The sequence below is a fragment of the Pyrgilauda ruficollis genome, unplaced genomic scaffold, assembly GCF_017590135.1.
Source record: "Pyrgilauda ruficollis isolate IOZ18807 unplaced genomic scaffold, ASM1759013v1 scaffold57, whole genome shotgun sequence".
Classification (NCBI taxonomy): Eukaryota; Metazoa; Chordata; class Aves; order Passeriformes; family Passeridae; genus Pyrgilauda; species Pyrgilauda ruficollis.
Genome location: NW_024527377.1, coordinates 225584 through 241232, shown reverse-complemented (window position 1 = coordinate 241232; position 15649 = coordinate 225584). Strand labels below are relative to the sequence as shown.

General features: G+C 47.4%; 1 protein-coding gene across 2 annotated transcripts in view; it reads left to right on the top strand.

Moving 5' to 3' along the window:
• The window catches only part of PDLIM4 (PDZ and LIM domain 4), a 47915-nt gene extending 32980 nt beyond the window's left edge, over positions 1-14935 (top strand). Inside the window, exons 4-7 of one of the 2 annotated variants that reach the window (XM_041482171.1) lie at positions 3141-3319; positions 7324-7481; positions 11206-11326; positions 12218-14935. In XM_041482171.1, coding sequence (XP_041338105.1) covers positions 3141-3319; positions 7324-7481; positions 11206-11326; positions 12218-12422 — 663 coding nt within the window. In that variant the 3' untranslated portion in view covers positions 12423-14935. Of the gene's footprint in view, positions 1-3140; positions 3320-7320; positions 7482-11205; positions 11327-12217 lie in introns of both variants that reach the window. The other variant, XM_041482170.1, reaches the window with a different exon arrangement.
• The last annotated feature ends 714 nt before the right edge of the window (positions 14936-15649 follow it).

Below are 15649 nucleotides of genomic sequence, written 5' to 3'. Positions count from 1 at the left end.
ATTGCACAAGGGCAGATGGAGGGTGGACTTGGGGCTTGGAGGTGTAATTCAGGAGATGTTTCCAGCTCTGCAGCTGGTGAGTTTGCTCCCAAAGAAGGTTGCTTAGATACACGGAAGCCATCATTGCTCAAAGCCCTTCCAGATCATGCCATGGGTGGAGGGGCTTGTTTGGAGGTTCTAGGAGCCAATGTTGGCCTGTCAAATTTGTAATCTTCAATTTTAATCTCTGGTAGTCTGGAAAAGGGAGATTAGTTATTTTGTTTGTACTTCTGGTCTTTTAAAAGTCTGATTTATGACATGCTGAAGTAAATGAACTTAAAATGCCTTGGATCAGAATATGAAGTCTGATGTTCTCTAAATCTCTGTGGTCTCTAGAGCTAAGGACTTGTAGTTGAAAAAGGGTGGGAGGACAGATAGGACATTTTGCAACATGCATTAAAAATACAGCCAAGCATGAGAAAACAAATTGGGAGTTTCTGGTTTGTAGGCTGAAAGAGTTCTCTTTGGTGAGAGTTTACAGGCCAGCTCTTAAGAAGGGTTTGCAAATTCAGTTTAAGAAAGGCCATAAAAAGCAGGAAGAAAATTCAGCAACGAAAAGCAAATTAGGCCTCAAAGGGGGAAAATTTGAGCTGATCTTGAATTTGACAACTGGAAAAAAATCCATCTGGTTCCAAGTTTCTGAGGGTGAATGTATGAGTGTTTTGCACAAAGTGAAGCCTTGCAGAGATCTCACAGCCTTTGAGGAAGAGACTGAGTTCTGACCTGGCAACAGCATTTTGGGCTGCAGGAGGAGCCTCTTGATCCCTATGGATGCTGCTGGGCCACCTGTGACTTTATGACATGGCTGAGCAGAGGAAAGGTGAGCTGCCACCACCCTGAACATCCTCCTCTCACAGGGACAGGGAGCTGGTGGCCCCTGGGGATGCCAGGCAATGCAAGAAGGGCTCTGCTTCCTCCCTTCCATCAAGGGCCTCCTTTTGGAGAGTGCCCAAGCAATAAGTTTGAGCTTTATAGCAACATTTGGTCCTGATGTACAAATTGCTGAGCTTAACAGGGACAAAGGGGTGATGCTTTACAAACTACCCTGGATTTAAGCAAGTCCATGGAGATGATGGTCTGGAGGAGGTTTCCATTCTGGAAACAGCTGCCAGTTCCTTGCTCCCCAGGAAAGGTCTGGCTGGCACCAGTGTGCAGGAGCAGGTGAGGTCAGAGGAGAGGACCCAGCCCTCTCCTCCAGCCACCCTGGACCGAGTGTGAGTCTGGCCCAGATAATTAAAGGTAATGGCTTTCTAAAAGCATTGCTGTCAGTGCTGCCACCCATATGGGCCATTGGTTTTATCCCAAAAAATGTTTATGATCCTTCTTTTCCTCTCTGCGTCATGGTTGAGTGTTTTCTTTATTTCCCTTGAAATAATAATCTAAATCTGGAATTGGGAACCCATAGCCTGCTTGTATGTGTGTGTATATATATATGTATATGTGTTTTTTTAAAGAATATGAATTGGGGAGCAGTTAAAATTATATTATTCCTGGCAGCAAAATTCCTTTTTTAATAGACAATTTGAAGTTATTATGTTGGAAGCAGTTTTCCCCATGTGTTTGTGCATGTGTGGTGTGGAGGGAACTGTGCCAAGAGGGCTCCAGCAGCTTCTGAGGCAGGGGAAGTTGCTGGGAGCTTGCTGAAGGCTGCAGGTTTTCAGCTGATGGTAGGGAAAAAAAACTCAAAGACACCATCTTTCAGTTCTTAGCTAAGCTTGGTTTTATCAATGGACATTTGCCTTAGGAAGAATTGAAGGATTGGACTTTCAAGATCTTTTTCTAGCAGGATCTGTTTTTTACTTCTCTTAGCTATTTGTTTTTACAAGGTTTGTGAGCACCAGTGAGTTCTGCTGCGCACCAGGGATAGACACTTGTTTCTAATTAGTATTTATTGGATTACTTTAGGTAAAAATAAGCTTTGTATCAGAGCCCCACAATATACACTTTGTTATTTGTTCACAGGATGGTGTTTTATTTCCCTGCTTGGTTTTTTATCAGCTTCAATCTACTGAAAAGCTGGTGGAAGGCAGCTGTGTTGGGGAGCTGCCCTAGAACAAATTAAACCAGGTTAAACAGATTCCAGCCCCTTACACAGCATCTATGTCTTTCATCAGTCCAGGCATGTTTGTGACTCACGTGGCTGGAAATAGCAGCCAACATGTGTCCATGGGCTGTGTCCAGCTTCCTGCTGCTTTTCCCAATTGCTGGAGTTAGCTCCTCTCCCCATACTGAGTTTTTGCAGGCAAAGGCTGGCTCAGGTGACATTAGCAGTAGGTATTGCTTGTTTTATGGGTGTGGATGGGACTGACTAATAACACACCCATGTATGTGAAATTCCATGTGTGTGGAATAACACATAGGTAATGTTTGACATTGGTAAAATGGTAAAATAATGTGGAAAATTTGTCGTTTAATGGCGTCTGAGTTCCTGACTTGAGATCATATGACAAAAAGATTTCCACGGTTTACGTTGGGACTTAAAAAGCAAATGGAAATATGAACATCAAGCTAAACCCTTGGCTGATGTGTTTGTCACACTGTAAATAACTAATCTTATTTGGGGAGAAAACCTCCCCAAATGAACGTGGATCTGTGTGGACAAGGGGAGCTGCAAGTGAAAATCCCAGGACTGGTCCCTTGGCCTCGGGTGTTGCCCATCCTGCACGTGGAGCTGCCTAGCAGGGGTTTATCCTGTTTTGCTGATAGAGATGGAAAGGATGGCCCTGAAGTCAGGAGCACAGCAAGTGTGCTCAGAGTGATGGAACATGGAATAAGAAGTAGACTCACAGCCTTTCTTTTAAAGAAACAGTACATATGCTTTTAAATATAAAATAAATGCAGGACAAATAAATGCAGAATATTTGGCAGTGGCTTACCATGGAGAAACAGCAAATTCATTTAGATGGGGACCAAGGGGAGCTGTGTAGATTCAGCACAATTTAACTGCAGGTCAAGCCTGAATTTTCCTTTTCCTGCTGCACATCCCGGTTTTCCACAGCACACATAAAATGTTATTACTGCAAACTGCATGTCCCAACACAGCCCCTCCATGTACATCACACTCTATAAATCTGAGGTTTTCTGCTTTCTTTCTCTTGCAGGACAGTGGCCCTGCCCAGAGCAGGAGGTCGATGCCCCATGGAGCTGGGGGCAGCCCTGTGGACAGCAAGCAGATGCTGAACATGCAGCATCACCAACCAACCCGGCTCTACACAAACAACAGCTCCGAGTCAGCCCTTCCAGGCCAGCTGAGTGGACTCCACATCACTCCTGCACACAGGTAGGACCAGGGCAGGGCTTGGCTCTGCATCTGCTGCTGCTCCTGCAAACTAAGGTTCAGGGAGTGCACAGAGGCTGTTGTGCTCCTGAGATCATGGAATCTTAGACTAACTTCAGTTGCAAAGACCTTCAGGATCATCCTCTCTAACCATTGACCTAACTCTGCCAAGTCCAGCAAGATGCTGGGCTGGACCCCTGCTCTGTTGGTCACGTGTAGGTGGGAGGAGAAAACAAACTAAGCTAACTAAACAAAACGAAAAAATAAAAAGGTCTGGAGATACCAATTTCTGAACAAAATGGCCACATCTACATAGGTAACAACTGCAACATTAAATTGACACTTGTGATGCTGAAGCAATGCTCAGATATGCATCTTGGTGAAGGTGCTCACTGTCCAGATCTCTGTTAAGATCCTTCTGTTGCTGATGTGAGTTGGTAGATTAGTGGCCCCTAGGTGCGGTCTCCCAGCTGGGATTAATGCCAAGGAAGACAAAAGGAGGAGAGGTTTAAGTAGGATATTAGCAAAAATTTCTTCACCAACAAGGTTGTCAAGCCCTGGCACAGACTGCCTGGGGCACTGGTGGAGTCACCATACTTGGAGAGACTTAACAGACATGTGGATGTTTCTCTTGGGGACATGGTTTACTGGTGGCCTTGGTAGTGCTGGGGGAATGGTTTGGCTTGATGATCTTAGAGGGCTTTTCTAACCTAAACAATTCCATGGCTCTGTAAGTGTCATAGACAATAATATTTTGTTTTTTTCAAAGTGTATCTCCAAGGCAGGATGGAGGGTGCTGCCCTCCTAGGAGTGGGGATCACCTTGCCGCAGAGCCAGGAGCCAATACTTGCCCTGGAAGCTGGAGATATTGGCTGAAAGGATGAACTCCAGTAACTGGGATGTTTATAAGTGTAAGATCTGCTCAGTGCAGCTGTCCGGGAGGCTGAGAAATAAATAATGCTCCTAGGAAAGAAAAGGCTTTTGTGTAGCCAAGAATGGTTTGGGTGAATAACTCAGACTTTGAGACAAGCCAGGTTGTGGACTGGGATGCTTTCACATGGCTTATGAGGATCTTGATTTATGTTCTTCCAAACTGGCAAAATATTCTGCAAGAAAGTAATGTCTGTATCACATGCAAAGAGAGTTTCTTTTCAGCTTGGGAACTCTGTGTCTGCATAAATCTGTATTTCAGTGATGCAGCAAGCCAGCTCATTCCCTGTGCTGCTCCGGGAAAGTTATTGAAGTTGGAAAGAGGAGAACTGCACAAAAAATAGAGAACCAAATCTGGTGTTATCTGCAAATGAGCCTAAAGCCAGGACATTCACTTGGGTCTTTGAGTAGAGTTGGGGTAGGAATTTTCTTTGAATTGGAGTACATTTTCTTTGATGAGGCTGGGCTGGTGTCATGGTTTGACACTGGCCAAATGCCAGGCACCACTAAAGTCACTTGCTTACCCTCTCTGGCTTTCAGGTGGGTAGAGGAGAGTGAAAAAGAAATAACAAAGGGCTCATGGGTTGGGGACTGGGAGAAAACACTCTAAGGGCAAAACAGGTCCAGATTTAAAGGTATAAAGTAAATGTATTAACTGAGTAAGAGGTGGCTAATGAGAAGTAAAATAAGCCTCTAAAACACCTTTTTTCCCCTCCAGCCCCTCCCTCCTTCCCACTGACAGTGCAGGGAGACAGGGTGTGGGGGTTTTTGTCAGTTTGTCACTCGAGATCTTCTGTTTGCTCAGGGACAGGAGTCTCTTCTCTGCTGTGCTGTGAGTCCCTCCCACAGCCAAACAAGCGTTCCCAAAACTGTTGTGGCGTGGATCACTCGTCCACAGGGTGCAGTCCTGTAAGGACAGGCTGCTCTGGTTTGAAAGCAAGGCCCCTCTCTCTGTCTCTGGAAGCAGGAGCCCTCTCTCCATTCGTGTCTCCCACTGGATCACAGCTTTCTCTGGCACCCACCTGCTCTGCCGTGAGCACTTCTCCCATGGGCTCTGAGTGGATTTCTGCATCCCCCATGGACTTCCTGCACTACAGGGGACAGTTTGTTTCACCATAGTCTTCACCAGGGCCTGCAGAGGAATCTCGCTCCAATGCCTGGAGCACCTCCTCCCCCTTTTCCTTTTCCACTGACCTTGGTGCTGCCATGTTGTTTCCCTTCACATGTCCTCACTACTTCTTCTTCTCTGACTAGAAGAAAAGCTGCTCCTCATAGATACCATTGTCAACAAGTTCTACTAATTCAAAGATTCCTGCAGGATCCCACAGCACTGAGAGGTCGATTTTGTCTAAGTTCTGCACTGGGGAGTCACTGGCCATGTTTCCAGCACAGGCCAGGCCCTGCCGCCATGGAGCCAGCAGTGGTAGCCATGGTGCCAGCGCTGTTTAACGCCTCTCTTCCCTGCATGGCACGGGGAAGGAGAAGCCATTGCCCCCCTGCCCCTCTGCCTGCAGTGCAGCCGGCCAGGCGTGGCTGGGCAGGCAAGGCAAGGCTCACCACGGGCCGTGCCGAGATGGCGGCAGCCGCGGCCGCGTATCGCCACGGGCCGTGCCAGGGATGGACCCCAGCAGCAGTGCCTTGCCATCCCTGGAAAATCTGCCCCTGCATCGTTTTGATTTTCTTCTTAAATATGTCATCACAGAGGCATTACCAGCTTCTCTCATTGGGCCAGCAGCATATCCAACTTCAGAGCCATCAGAGATTGGTTTTGTCATGGTGGAAACTTCTAGCAGCTTCTCACAGAAGCTACCCTTGTGGGCCAAATTAACACAGCTGGCCAAAACATGCCCTTTCCCATTGAAAATGTGTGAATTGATGTAGGAATGAGCTGTAACAGGGTAAAGAAGCACTTGGAGCACACCTATGGGGTTTGGACTGGCTGGGAGTCGAGGGGATGGGTCCATGGCTCTGTACCAGCATGGCTCAGCCCCATCACCCAGGCTGGCCCTCACCTCTCGCAGGGAGCAGAGCTGCTGGGCAGTCACTACCAGAATATGGAGCTCTAGCCATTCTTTGGAAGTGATTTTTGTCTGGAGGTTTTTTTCTCTTTCTTTCTTTCTTTGAAAGTGAATGTTATTTCTTTTGTTTATTTGTTTAAGCAGATGTGAATATAACACTGGTGGAGAAAATGATCCAGATGATAGCTAAAGTATGTGAAGCTGATGGAGTTCAGGGCTCTTGCTATTTCTATTGGTTTTATAATGACCTTGATGACCTGCTCTATAAAAAGGAAGAGGAGCCCCTTCCCCTGGAGCTGTGCTGTGTATTGGGGCCTCTGGAGCACAACAGCACTTGGATTCAGCTTTTCTCAGTAGGACATTTAAGCATGTACCTGAAATATATTTGATTCCAGACCATGCTTTTCATGTTTTGATGAATTGGACTGGAATAATGGTTTAAATTGCTATTTGTTGTCTGTGCATCCCGAATGCTCCTCATACAGACCAGGAGCAGCTCCAGGCTGAAGGCAGGAGGTGGGGGTTACAGGGCAGCCCCGGTGTTCCCCTCCCTGGTGAGGTAGTTTTCTCAATTAAGCTGTGCTCTGTGTTTGTGATGTATCTACAGTAACACCAGCTTCACAGGAAGCACTTGTGGGTGGTGAGGGATTTTGCTGTCCTGCCTGGCACACACTCTCCAGATGCCCTTGCAAGGGGTGGGTGCATGTCCTGGCCCTACATAGTTAGTGAAATGCATATTTTTTCCCAGTTTATCAATAAATTCCATAGGTAGCAAAGCAATTTACAGCATTTGCAAGCAGCTGTCCTCTTTCCTGAAGGCATCTGGTAACTGGGCCAGCCCTTGCTGTGTTGCTCAATTGGAGCCCAACAGGGAACGAGTTTAACCTCCTTGGTTCAGCAACTGTTCCTGTGCCAGACATACCTCCAGGCAGGGAAACACATGAGAACAGAGGTGCTTAATTGAATCTGTGGGAATGTGAAGATTTCAGTACCTCCCTGATGAGCTGACTGTAGCTGCTTCTGTTTGACTTGAGCCTTTCTTTCTTTGCTTTAAAGCAGCATTGACCCCGTGAAGTCTCTCCCACGGAACAGAAATGGGATTGATGTGGAGTCAGATGTCTACAAGATGCTTCAGGATTATGAAAAGCCCATTTCAGAGCCAAAGCAGTCTGGATCCTTCCGGTACTTACAGGGCATGTTGGAGGCCAGTGAGAATGGTAAGGAGGTTGGCACCCGAGCACCCTCCTGTGAGGAGACCACCGGGATGGCAGGTTTCAAATCAGTGTTTCACATACTCCTGCTTACCAAATGTTGTGGCTGACTTGAGCCCTGTGTGAAAGCTGGGTTTGTAACCAGCATGGCAGCTGTTTTCTGGGATGGTTTATGAAATGTGATGGCCTTAAGCGGTTGTGTAAGATCACTGTTGGAGAGCCTGGTCTGGTGAAGTAAATGGCATTTGCATAAGGACGTGGGATGGTCCTCAGCAAGGCAGGGATAGAAATCAGGAGCTCTTGGCTCACTTCTCAGTTCTGTCACAGCTTCCTACCCTTGTCATTAACACATTAAATAATAAGATCCCAATCTATACATTTCAGGTTTGTATTTTATTTTATTTGCCTTTCACTGTTAAATCTATTGGGGCTTTTATGTTCAAACTTTTAAGCTTTGCTTTACAGTTTTACAGGGCAAGACCCCTCTTTCTGTTTCCTTCCAAGGGCCCCGTAGTGCAATCATGTGAATCCAGGAACATCTCTTTTATGAGAAAATACCAACTGCTGTAAATCTCATTATGGAGCCGTGAGAGGTAGTGAGTTGGGCTGTTGCATTTCAGTTTCTGTTTGTCTAAAATGTTGGTGAAGTCTGTTCTTTGACTAGAAGGATGTTGGTTCTTGCTTCACAAAAAACACAATTACAGATAACTTCTGATCAACATGGAATTCCACCAGTATTGGTTTTCTCAGTGGGACTGAGCCATAGTTGCAAAGCATGAGATAAGATCAGCCTCAGAAACACTGGGTGTATTATTATCTTTTATATTAGTATTACAGCCCCTGGATTGGCAGAAAAACTGATGTTAAATACAGGCCCCAGTTGGACCTTCAGGTCCTTCAAGACCTCCAAGAGCAAGGACAAATCTGCTGCTTCCCCAGTCTCCTTGTTAGGAAGAAGTAAATGGGAAGTGACTGTGTTAATCCCACTTAGTAATGCTGCTGCGTTCCTCCCTTCTCTGTGCCAGGGAAAGGAACAAAATTCAGGCTTTGCTGGTTTGCTCCTGCCTCCCCCTGTATCCCACAGCCCTGGGCTGGCCGAAACCCAGAGCTAGGAGGACGGGAGAAAGAAAAGGCTGAGGAACAAAGAGGTGCCAGGACAAGTCCCCACATCCTGGGACTGTGCAGCCAGTCCTGGATGTGTGCTCATCAGCATTCTCTTGGCTCTAGCCCATCACCAGTGCAACACTGTGGGTTTGACTGGAGCCTGACAGGCTGCTTTTGGGTACCAGCCAGTATGGGACAGGCTGGAGCAGTCACTGTCACCTGGGCTCTACCATTCTCCCTCTCAGTAGTCTGGAGGGGATGTGTGACTGCCTGCAGGCACAGGCTCACTTATGCCTTGGTCATTCCAACACTGTTTATTTCACAAGGGATGAGAAATTAGGTGAAAAGCATCTCTGCTTGGCATGAAGTTCTGTGATGTTCCAGCACGTTTTCAATCCTAAGCATTCCTGCTGGGTTTGTTTTACAGCTGCCACCCCTGTTCCTTTTTCCTTAAGCCTAAAATTACACATTTTGACCTGAGCCTGCTCTGCATTCTCCTTTTAAAGTCAAGCTCTCCTCTCCCAAGGAGCTGTGTCTTGGACAACGACCTGTTTTATATGGGATGTGTTCCTACTGGAAGCATTTTAGCCCTGTTGCACACCCTTAGGGAGCAATGCTTTGTGCTGAGGTGGAGGCTGGAGGAATGGCGGTGCCCACCCATAACCCAGAAAGGACAAAAAGCGACAGCCATAACGGGGATGGCATGGTTGAGGCTGTGGAGTTAAAGCACTTTTCTGCCTTGCTGAAGATCATAAATCACCATGAGACTGGGCTGGTAAATAGAAGGAAATGATACACAGTTCAAGAAAATGGGAAGCAGCCTTCTCTGCAGGGTTCATTTTGCTGTAAAATCCCGTGGGGTTTTTTTTTTTTTCCTTCTTTCCTTTTTTAAGCAGCTTATCCAAGCACTCTGCATGAGAGGCAGTGACAGCTTAACTGTTAAATGTTGGCAGATGAGGCTGTCTAGTCCAAGCACGCTGTGTCTCATGCTGGGGGAAGCCAACAGCTTGAGCAGTTGCTTCAGTTTATTCCCAGCAAGGCAGCGGAAAGATTCAACAAGGGGCTTGGCTGGAGCCAGCCAACTGCTGGGGGAACTCCTGGGGTGGAGTAGCCCTGCTCTGCTCTTGGGCAGGCACTCTTGCATGTATGAAAGCTCTTGGCATTGCCAAACACTGTGTTGTATTTTGGGGAGGTGGGGTCTGGTGGGAAGTTGGTCCTTTTGGTTTACTCGCTTGGCTGGAACTGCTGGCAGTGCTGGCTTCTGTGTCAGAGCCATGGCTGGAGAGGGGGGCAGTGGTGTGAAGGTGCCTGTGCACCCCAGAGGATGAGTGAGGGGTGCACCCTCCTTCCCATCTGGGCCCAGGACAATAAGCACTCCTGAGACACACTAGACAGGGGAGCAGGGGTCTCTTTTCTGAGTAATGCTCTTCAAAATGTATCTGTGGTGTGACCCTGCCCAGGGTCTGTGAGCAACCAGCAGTGATGTATCAGGCTCCAGGTACTAAAAGTTCCCTTTAGGAAAGGCAGAGATGATCCTGGAGCTATGGGAGGCTCTTGCACTGGATTTTGCTCTGAAGCTGCCAAAACTGGCAGTGAGTATGTGCAGATACCTCGATCAGAAACTGTTTGTGGCCTGCTGAGACCTTCTGGGCATCAGGGCTTGAAGCACATGTTTACAGTGGACCCTGGACTGAAACACCTTGGAAGCTCAGGGAGTGTGACAAATTAGAACTCTGGAGAATGACTTGTTCATCCAAGAGCTCCTCTGCTGCTTTTCCAAACTATGAGCCAGCTGGTCCTTCTTCATGAGCTTTTCCTTTCTACAACCTTAGGCAATCACAGAGGAACCATAGATCAATATATGCCAAACAGACCAGTCAGTTGTCAGCTGTGGAAGACCATGAAGTCAATACTGGAAGCTTTTAAGTATCCCAGGAGTTGGCAACAAGCATGTTGGTGTTGTCCCAGAATCGGAGGGCAGATGGTAGATGGTCTGTAGGGAGTGGGAGCAGCAACACTGAAAATTCTGCTATGATATTTTTCACATGCACAAAATCTTCATTGCTTCCTTTCCCGTTGTTGGACCTTCATGAAAGGAGGCCTGGTGCCTCAGAAGACCTCACCTTCTATCACAGTATGTTGGTTTAGATTATTTGAGCTTAAATGCATGCTCTAGGAAGAAAAGTGGATATGATTCTATTATTGTTTAGTTCAATTTGCCTCATTATTTGAAATTCTTTCATCTATATCTCCTCAAAAGATGGTGGGTGTACCAAGTGTACCTGAAATGTTGCTGTGATGGAACCTTTTTTTTTTTTTTGGTGGGGAGGGGTTGCTTTTCTGAGCTCTTCACTTTATGATTTTTAACTAAGTAAGTAGTATTACAGCCAAATTAACCTCTCGTCTCTAGATCACAGCTGCTTTGCATTTTGACAGGTCCATGTCTGTTGAGCTGGTGCTGTCCTGGAACTTCAAGGGAGTTGCAGGTCCAGTTATGATAGGCAGGCTCATCTGACTCCATAAGGGAAAAGGAGAAAAAAAAAAGGAAGAAGAAGAAAGAAGAGGGGAAAAAAACCAGCCCTGAGAGGCCGAGTTTTTAATCTGTGTCTTTTATAATTCTTGGCAGGTGAAAAACTCGACAAACTGAGCAACCCCAGGAACATCAAGTCCCCGGTGCCAAAGCTTGGTGGCCCCATGTCCGGGCTGCAGATGCTTCCCGAGTGCACCCGCTGCAGGAATGGCATCGTGTGAGTGTCATGCCTCACCAAAGCCCCCGGAGCAGTGGGGACAGTGACACTGGGACACGGCTGGGATGGGTCCTGCCAGGCACATGGGTTAGAATTTATAGCAGAGTACCTTGAATCCCCTTCTGTTTTTTTCTAAACATATCTAAATCTGAGCAATACAGTTTGGATTGCCCCTTTTAAGGGAATCTCGCAGAGGATGATTTATAGGATGGTTTGTGCCCTGCTTATCATAGTAGCTGCCCAGGGACTATGAATAGCACCACAGCACCAAGCACTCCTTCACTGCCTTACAGAGGTTAGTGGGAGAAACACCTTGAGTGTTGAGAAGACAGCTGTTTTGTTTGTTTGTTGAAGAGTTACTCTCTGACAGATGGATGTTTATTTCAGAAAGTATAGGTGTTTTTCTGCTTTGTTTGTTGTAATTTATGACTTGTTGTAATTTATGTTCTGCTGTAATTTACATCCTGCTCAAGCCAAATTTGATGGCTGACTGTGAGCTGTGCTAATGCCTGTAACCATATTCTTGCTGGTGCTGAGTGAGGGTCTCTGCTCCACAAGTCATAGTGCCTGCAGGTGCTCAGCCCCAGTCCTTGAAGGATGCTGGCTCCTCATTTTCAGATCCAGTCTGAGTGTAGATATTTAAGGCTCTCTTTTGCATCACACTGTGGAGCAAAATCACACTGTGCTGCTGGGTGTGGAGCATCCCTCCCTGCAGAAGCACAGTGAAGCCACACCTGGAGTGAGGTGGCAGCTTTGGGTGGGCTGAGAACCCCTGATAACATGTCCCTGCATGCTGCTTTCCTCCACTTACTGTTTCACTTGAGGCAGCAGGAAAAGCTGCTCATGCTCCTTGTTTCTCCACCTGACTTGAACTCTCCCGGTCTCTCCCAGGGGCACCATTGTCAAGGCTCGGGACAAGCTCTACCACCCCGAGTGCTTCATGTGTGACGACTGTGGGCTCAACCTGAAGCAGAGGGGCTATTTCTTCATTGAGGAGCAGCTGTACTGCGAGACGCATGCCAAGGAGAGGGTTAAGCCCCCCGAAGGATATGACGTGGTGGCTGTTTATCCAAACGCTAAAGTTGAACTCGTCTAAGGCTGGGCTGTGCTCTGGAGAGGTGGGGTGGCCCACCCACGTGCTCCTGCCAGCTGCAAGCACTGGGGCTGTAATCAACCCCCATTACCAAAGCCCAAGTTAAAATGCCTTTTCCTAGATAAAACAGTTTACACTTGGGATCTCCGGGGAATGGTGTTGAAAGCATTCAAACAGGTTTTGCCCTTCTTTTTGACACTCTGCTTTTTGCTGTGTTGGGTTATTAGTGTGTGCTGTAATCTTATCCAAGATCTGTGTAAATATTGATTAATTCTCTACTCTCTTTCATATAAAACCTGTATTCCTTTTTTTTTCTTTTTTTTTTTTTTTTGTGCCTTCCTTCTACTGAAGATGTTTTAGAAGATGTTTTAAAAGCTCAAAGAAAATAAGGCACTTTAACAAAAGATGCTGTCTCTTATGTCCTGACTGTAATCTCCTGTCCTGTGGCTGCCCCAGTGATAAAAACCAACCCCTGAGAGTCAGGACGGTACCAGGGGGTGCCTCACTCAGCTGCATCCCAGCAGATGTGCCAAGGAAGGGTGGTCTCTTAAAACAGTAATTACAGTGAAACTCTCTGGACCAGGGCAGGGCAGATTGAGGCTGACAAGGACTGATTTGAGTTCCCAAGAGATCTCCACACTGAGTGCGTGATGAGGCCTTTTTCTTCCTCCTTCTACTCGTAATTTGATTATTCTTTCATCTAATGACTCAAGCACACTTTGAAAGGACACTGCAGCAGTCTGGAGCACCCTTTGATTATCCTCACCTCCTACATTTCTGCCCACAGCTGCCTTTGCTTTCGCCATTGTGACTATTCCCCAATTTTTGCTATAATTTTGCAGTCCTTTATTTCTAGGTCCTCAGATTGCTGCTATCTGGGTCTGCCTCCCAGCAGAGAGGGGGTGATAAAATCCCTCCAGGCACTTAGGGAATAACCAGAGCTTGGGTGATCCCTAGGCCCCAGGACAGCAGGATTGTGTTTATACCCATCTCCCAAGGCTGTGCTTTCAGCCAGGTCCATCATCCACTTTATTTGACAGGGAAAAGATTTTTTGGCTCTTGAAATGTTTCTTTGTTAGAGAAATGTGGGTTTTTTTCATGCTAGTACTTAGAGGGAGGAGAGAGAGAGTTGACTTACTCAATTTGCTCAGCCTCAGTCTTCTTCTTCCTCACTTTGAGAGAGGAAGGATGTGGGGGAGAAAAAGAAATGCTTGTGCTTGCTTTCCTTCCATGGAAAAGGAAAATAAGAAATGGGGTGATGGGCAAACAACCCCTTTCCCTCCTGGCTCTCCATAAGAGGGAAAATTGGGGATTGGAGGAGGGTTGGGAGCATGATCCTAGTTGGGGCTGAGCAGGTAATTTCTTCTACAGGTTCTGCACCCCAGAAGGGATTTTAGGGTGTTATTGGTCTCCATCTAGACCTCTTTATGATAAAGTGCCTTACAGGGACACAGCAGCTCCTGCCCTGTGCCCCGCAGCCTCCCAGCAGCCCTGGGCTCCTTCCAGCTGGGTACCACAGAGATGTTGGCTGTGTGCATTCCTGCTAGCAGGGGGACATCCACCTCCCCCTCCTTCTGCCATCAGGAATTTTTACTTACTAAAGTACAAGAAATGTGGAAATTTTTATCACCGTGCTGAAACATGTTTTTCTTGCATTTGCATGGCCTTGCTTGGTCACTTGGACCCTCTGAAGGGGGGAATGTTTGGGACAAGTGTAAAGGAGCATAGCAATCAGGTGGGAAACATTACTGCCCTGGTTTGCAGGGCTCTGCTTGGAGCTCCTTAGGGTCCCTTTGTCAGAAACATTTATTCTCAATTCCTCTGTTATCCTTATACATTGCTGGTTTGAGCTCTGGTGCCTGTAGCTTGAGAGTTCAGGCTTCACCAAAATCCAGGACTGAATACAGCCCAGCTACATGATGGAAGACTCACAACATGAATGGCACAGGATGCCCTTCCCTGTTTTCCAGGCAGGCAGTTGGAGCTGCCAGTGGTGCTGTTTGTCACTCCCTGGGGCTCTTGTCCCCGTTTGTCTCTACCTGCATGGTGGCCATGTCCTGCAGGATGCCAGGAATCTGCAGCCCTGATACAGGGAGCACCAAGAAGTTCATTAGTTGGTTCATTGCCCTCGTTTTAAACACCCAGCTGAGCAGGCTGCTGCCAGGGTGCCCTTGGTGGTCTTGCTTGGCTGCCACACCAGTGGGAATGCTGGGCATGGAGCTGTTCTTCTAATGATCCCAAGTTCCCTCAAATCAATATTTCCACATGGCATCTCATGATACCCTTTCTTAGGAGTAATCAATTCACCTGATCCCCCTGCAGAGCTTGGAGCTGCCTCACACAGGCCCATCCCAGGGCACATGGTTTCCTGGCTTCAGGCCACCCTGTTCCTGTTGTGAGGCTTGCAGGAGCAGCCACAAGCAAGTGTCACCTTCTCTGTCACCAGATAATGCTGTTAAACTCTGTAAAATGTGGGGAGGGTACTGTTTGTATGAAACAAAAAATAAAATTGTATTATGGGTTTTGTCTCACATCACTTGGCCTTTGCCTGGTCCATATGTGTGGGGGTCCCCTGGCATCCAGGTGAGAACAACACTGGATAAACTTCAGAAAGCATCTTGGAGATACAAATTGCATCTCCATGCTGATTGCTTTCCACATTTCATTGACAGCTTGTTTGAGGTTTCGCCTGTTTTGGGGGAATTGCTGTGGGGTTCTTTTAACTTGTGACCTGGGATCCTGCATCCTGTCAGGTGTGGAGGTGGGAAAGGCCACTGTGTCTCTGCCTGTTGTGTGATCCCCCACTGGTGCCTGGCTCTTCTCCACCAGTGTGACCCAGCTCACCCTGTGATGGTCCAGAGCTGCGCTGCATCTGCCCCTGCACAAGGCTGGAGAATCAGTGATTTTGGTGATGTTTAATCGGCCACAGTGACACTCCAAGGGAACCTTCTCCCACCTGATGTCCCAGGCTGTCATCAGACTGGGATCCACACTTCTGCAGTGCTGGGGCTGACCCTGCTGGAGGGAGCTGGGCTTCTTCCCAAGGAGAGGTTACTGCTGACCCTTGGAGTACAGAAGCCCTTGGGGCAGTGGGAGTGTGGGGCACTGGGAGGTGAGGGCAGGCTGGGGTTGGCAGCTGTGTCAGAGGGATGTTTGCTTCTGTAGCTCAATCTCTATGGGTCTGGCTTTAACAGTTGATTGGGATTTAAATCACTGGCGTATGGGAAAGT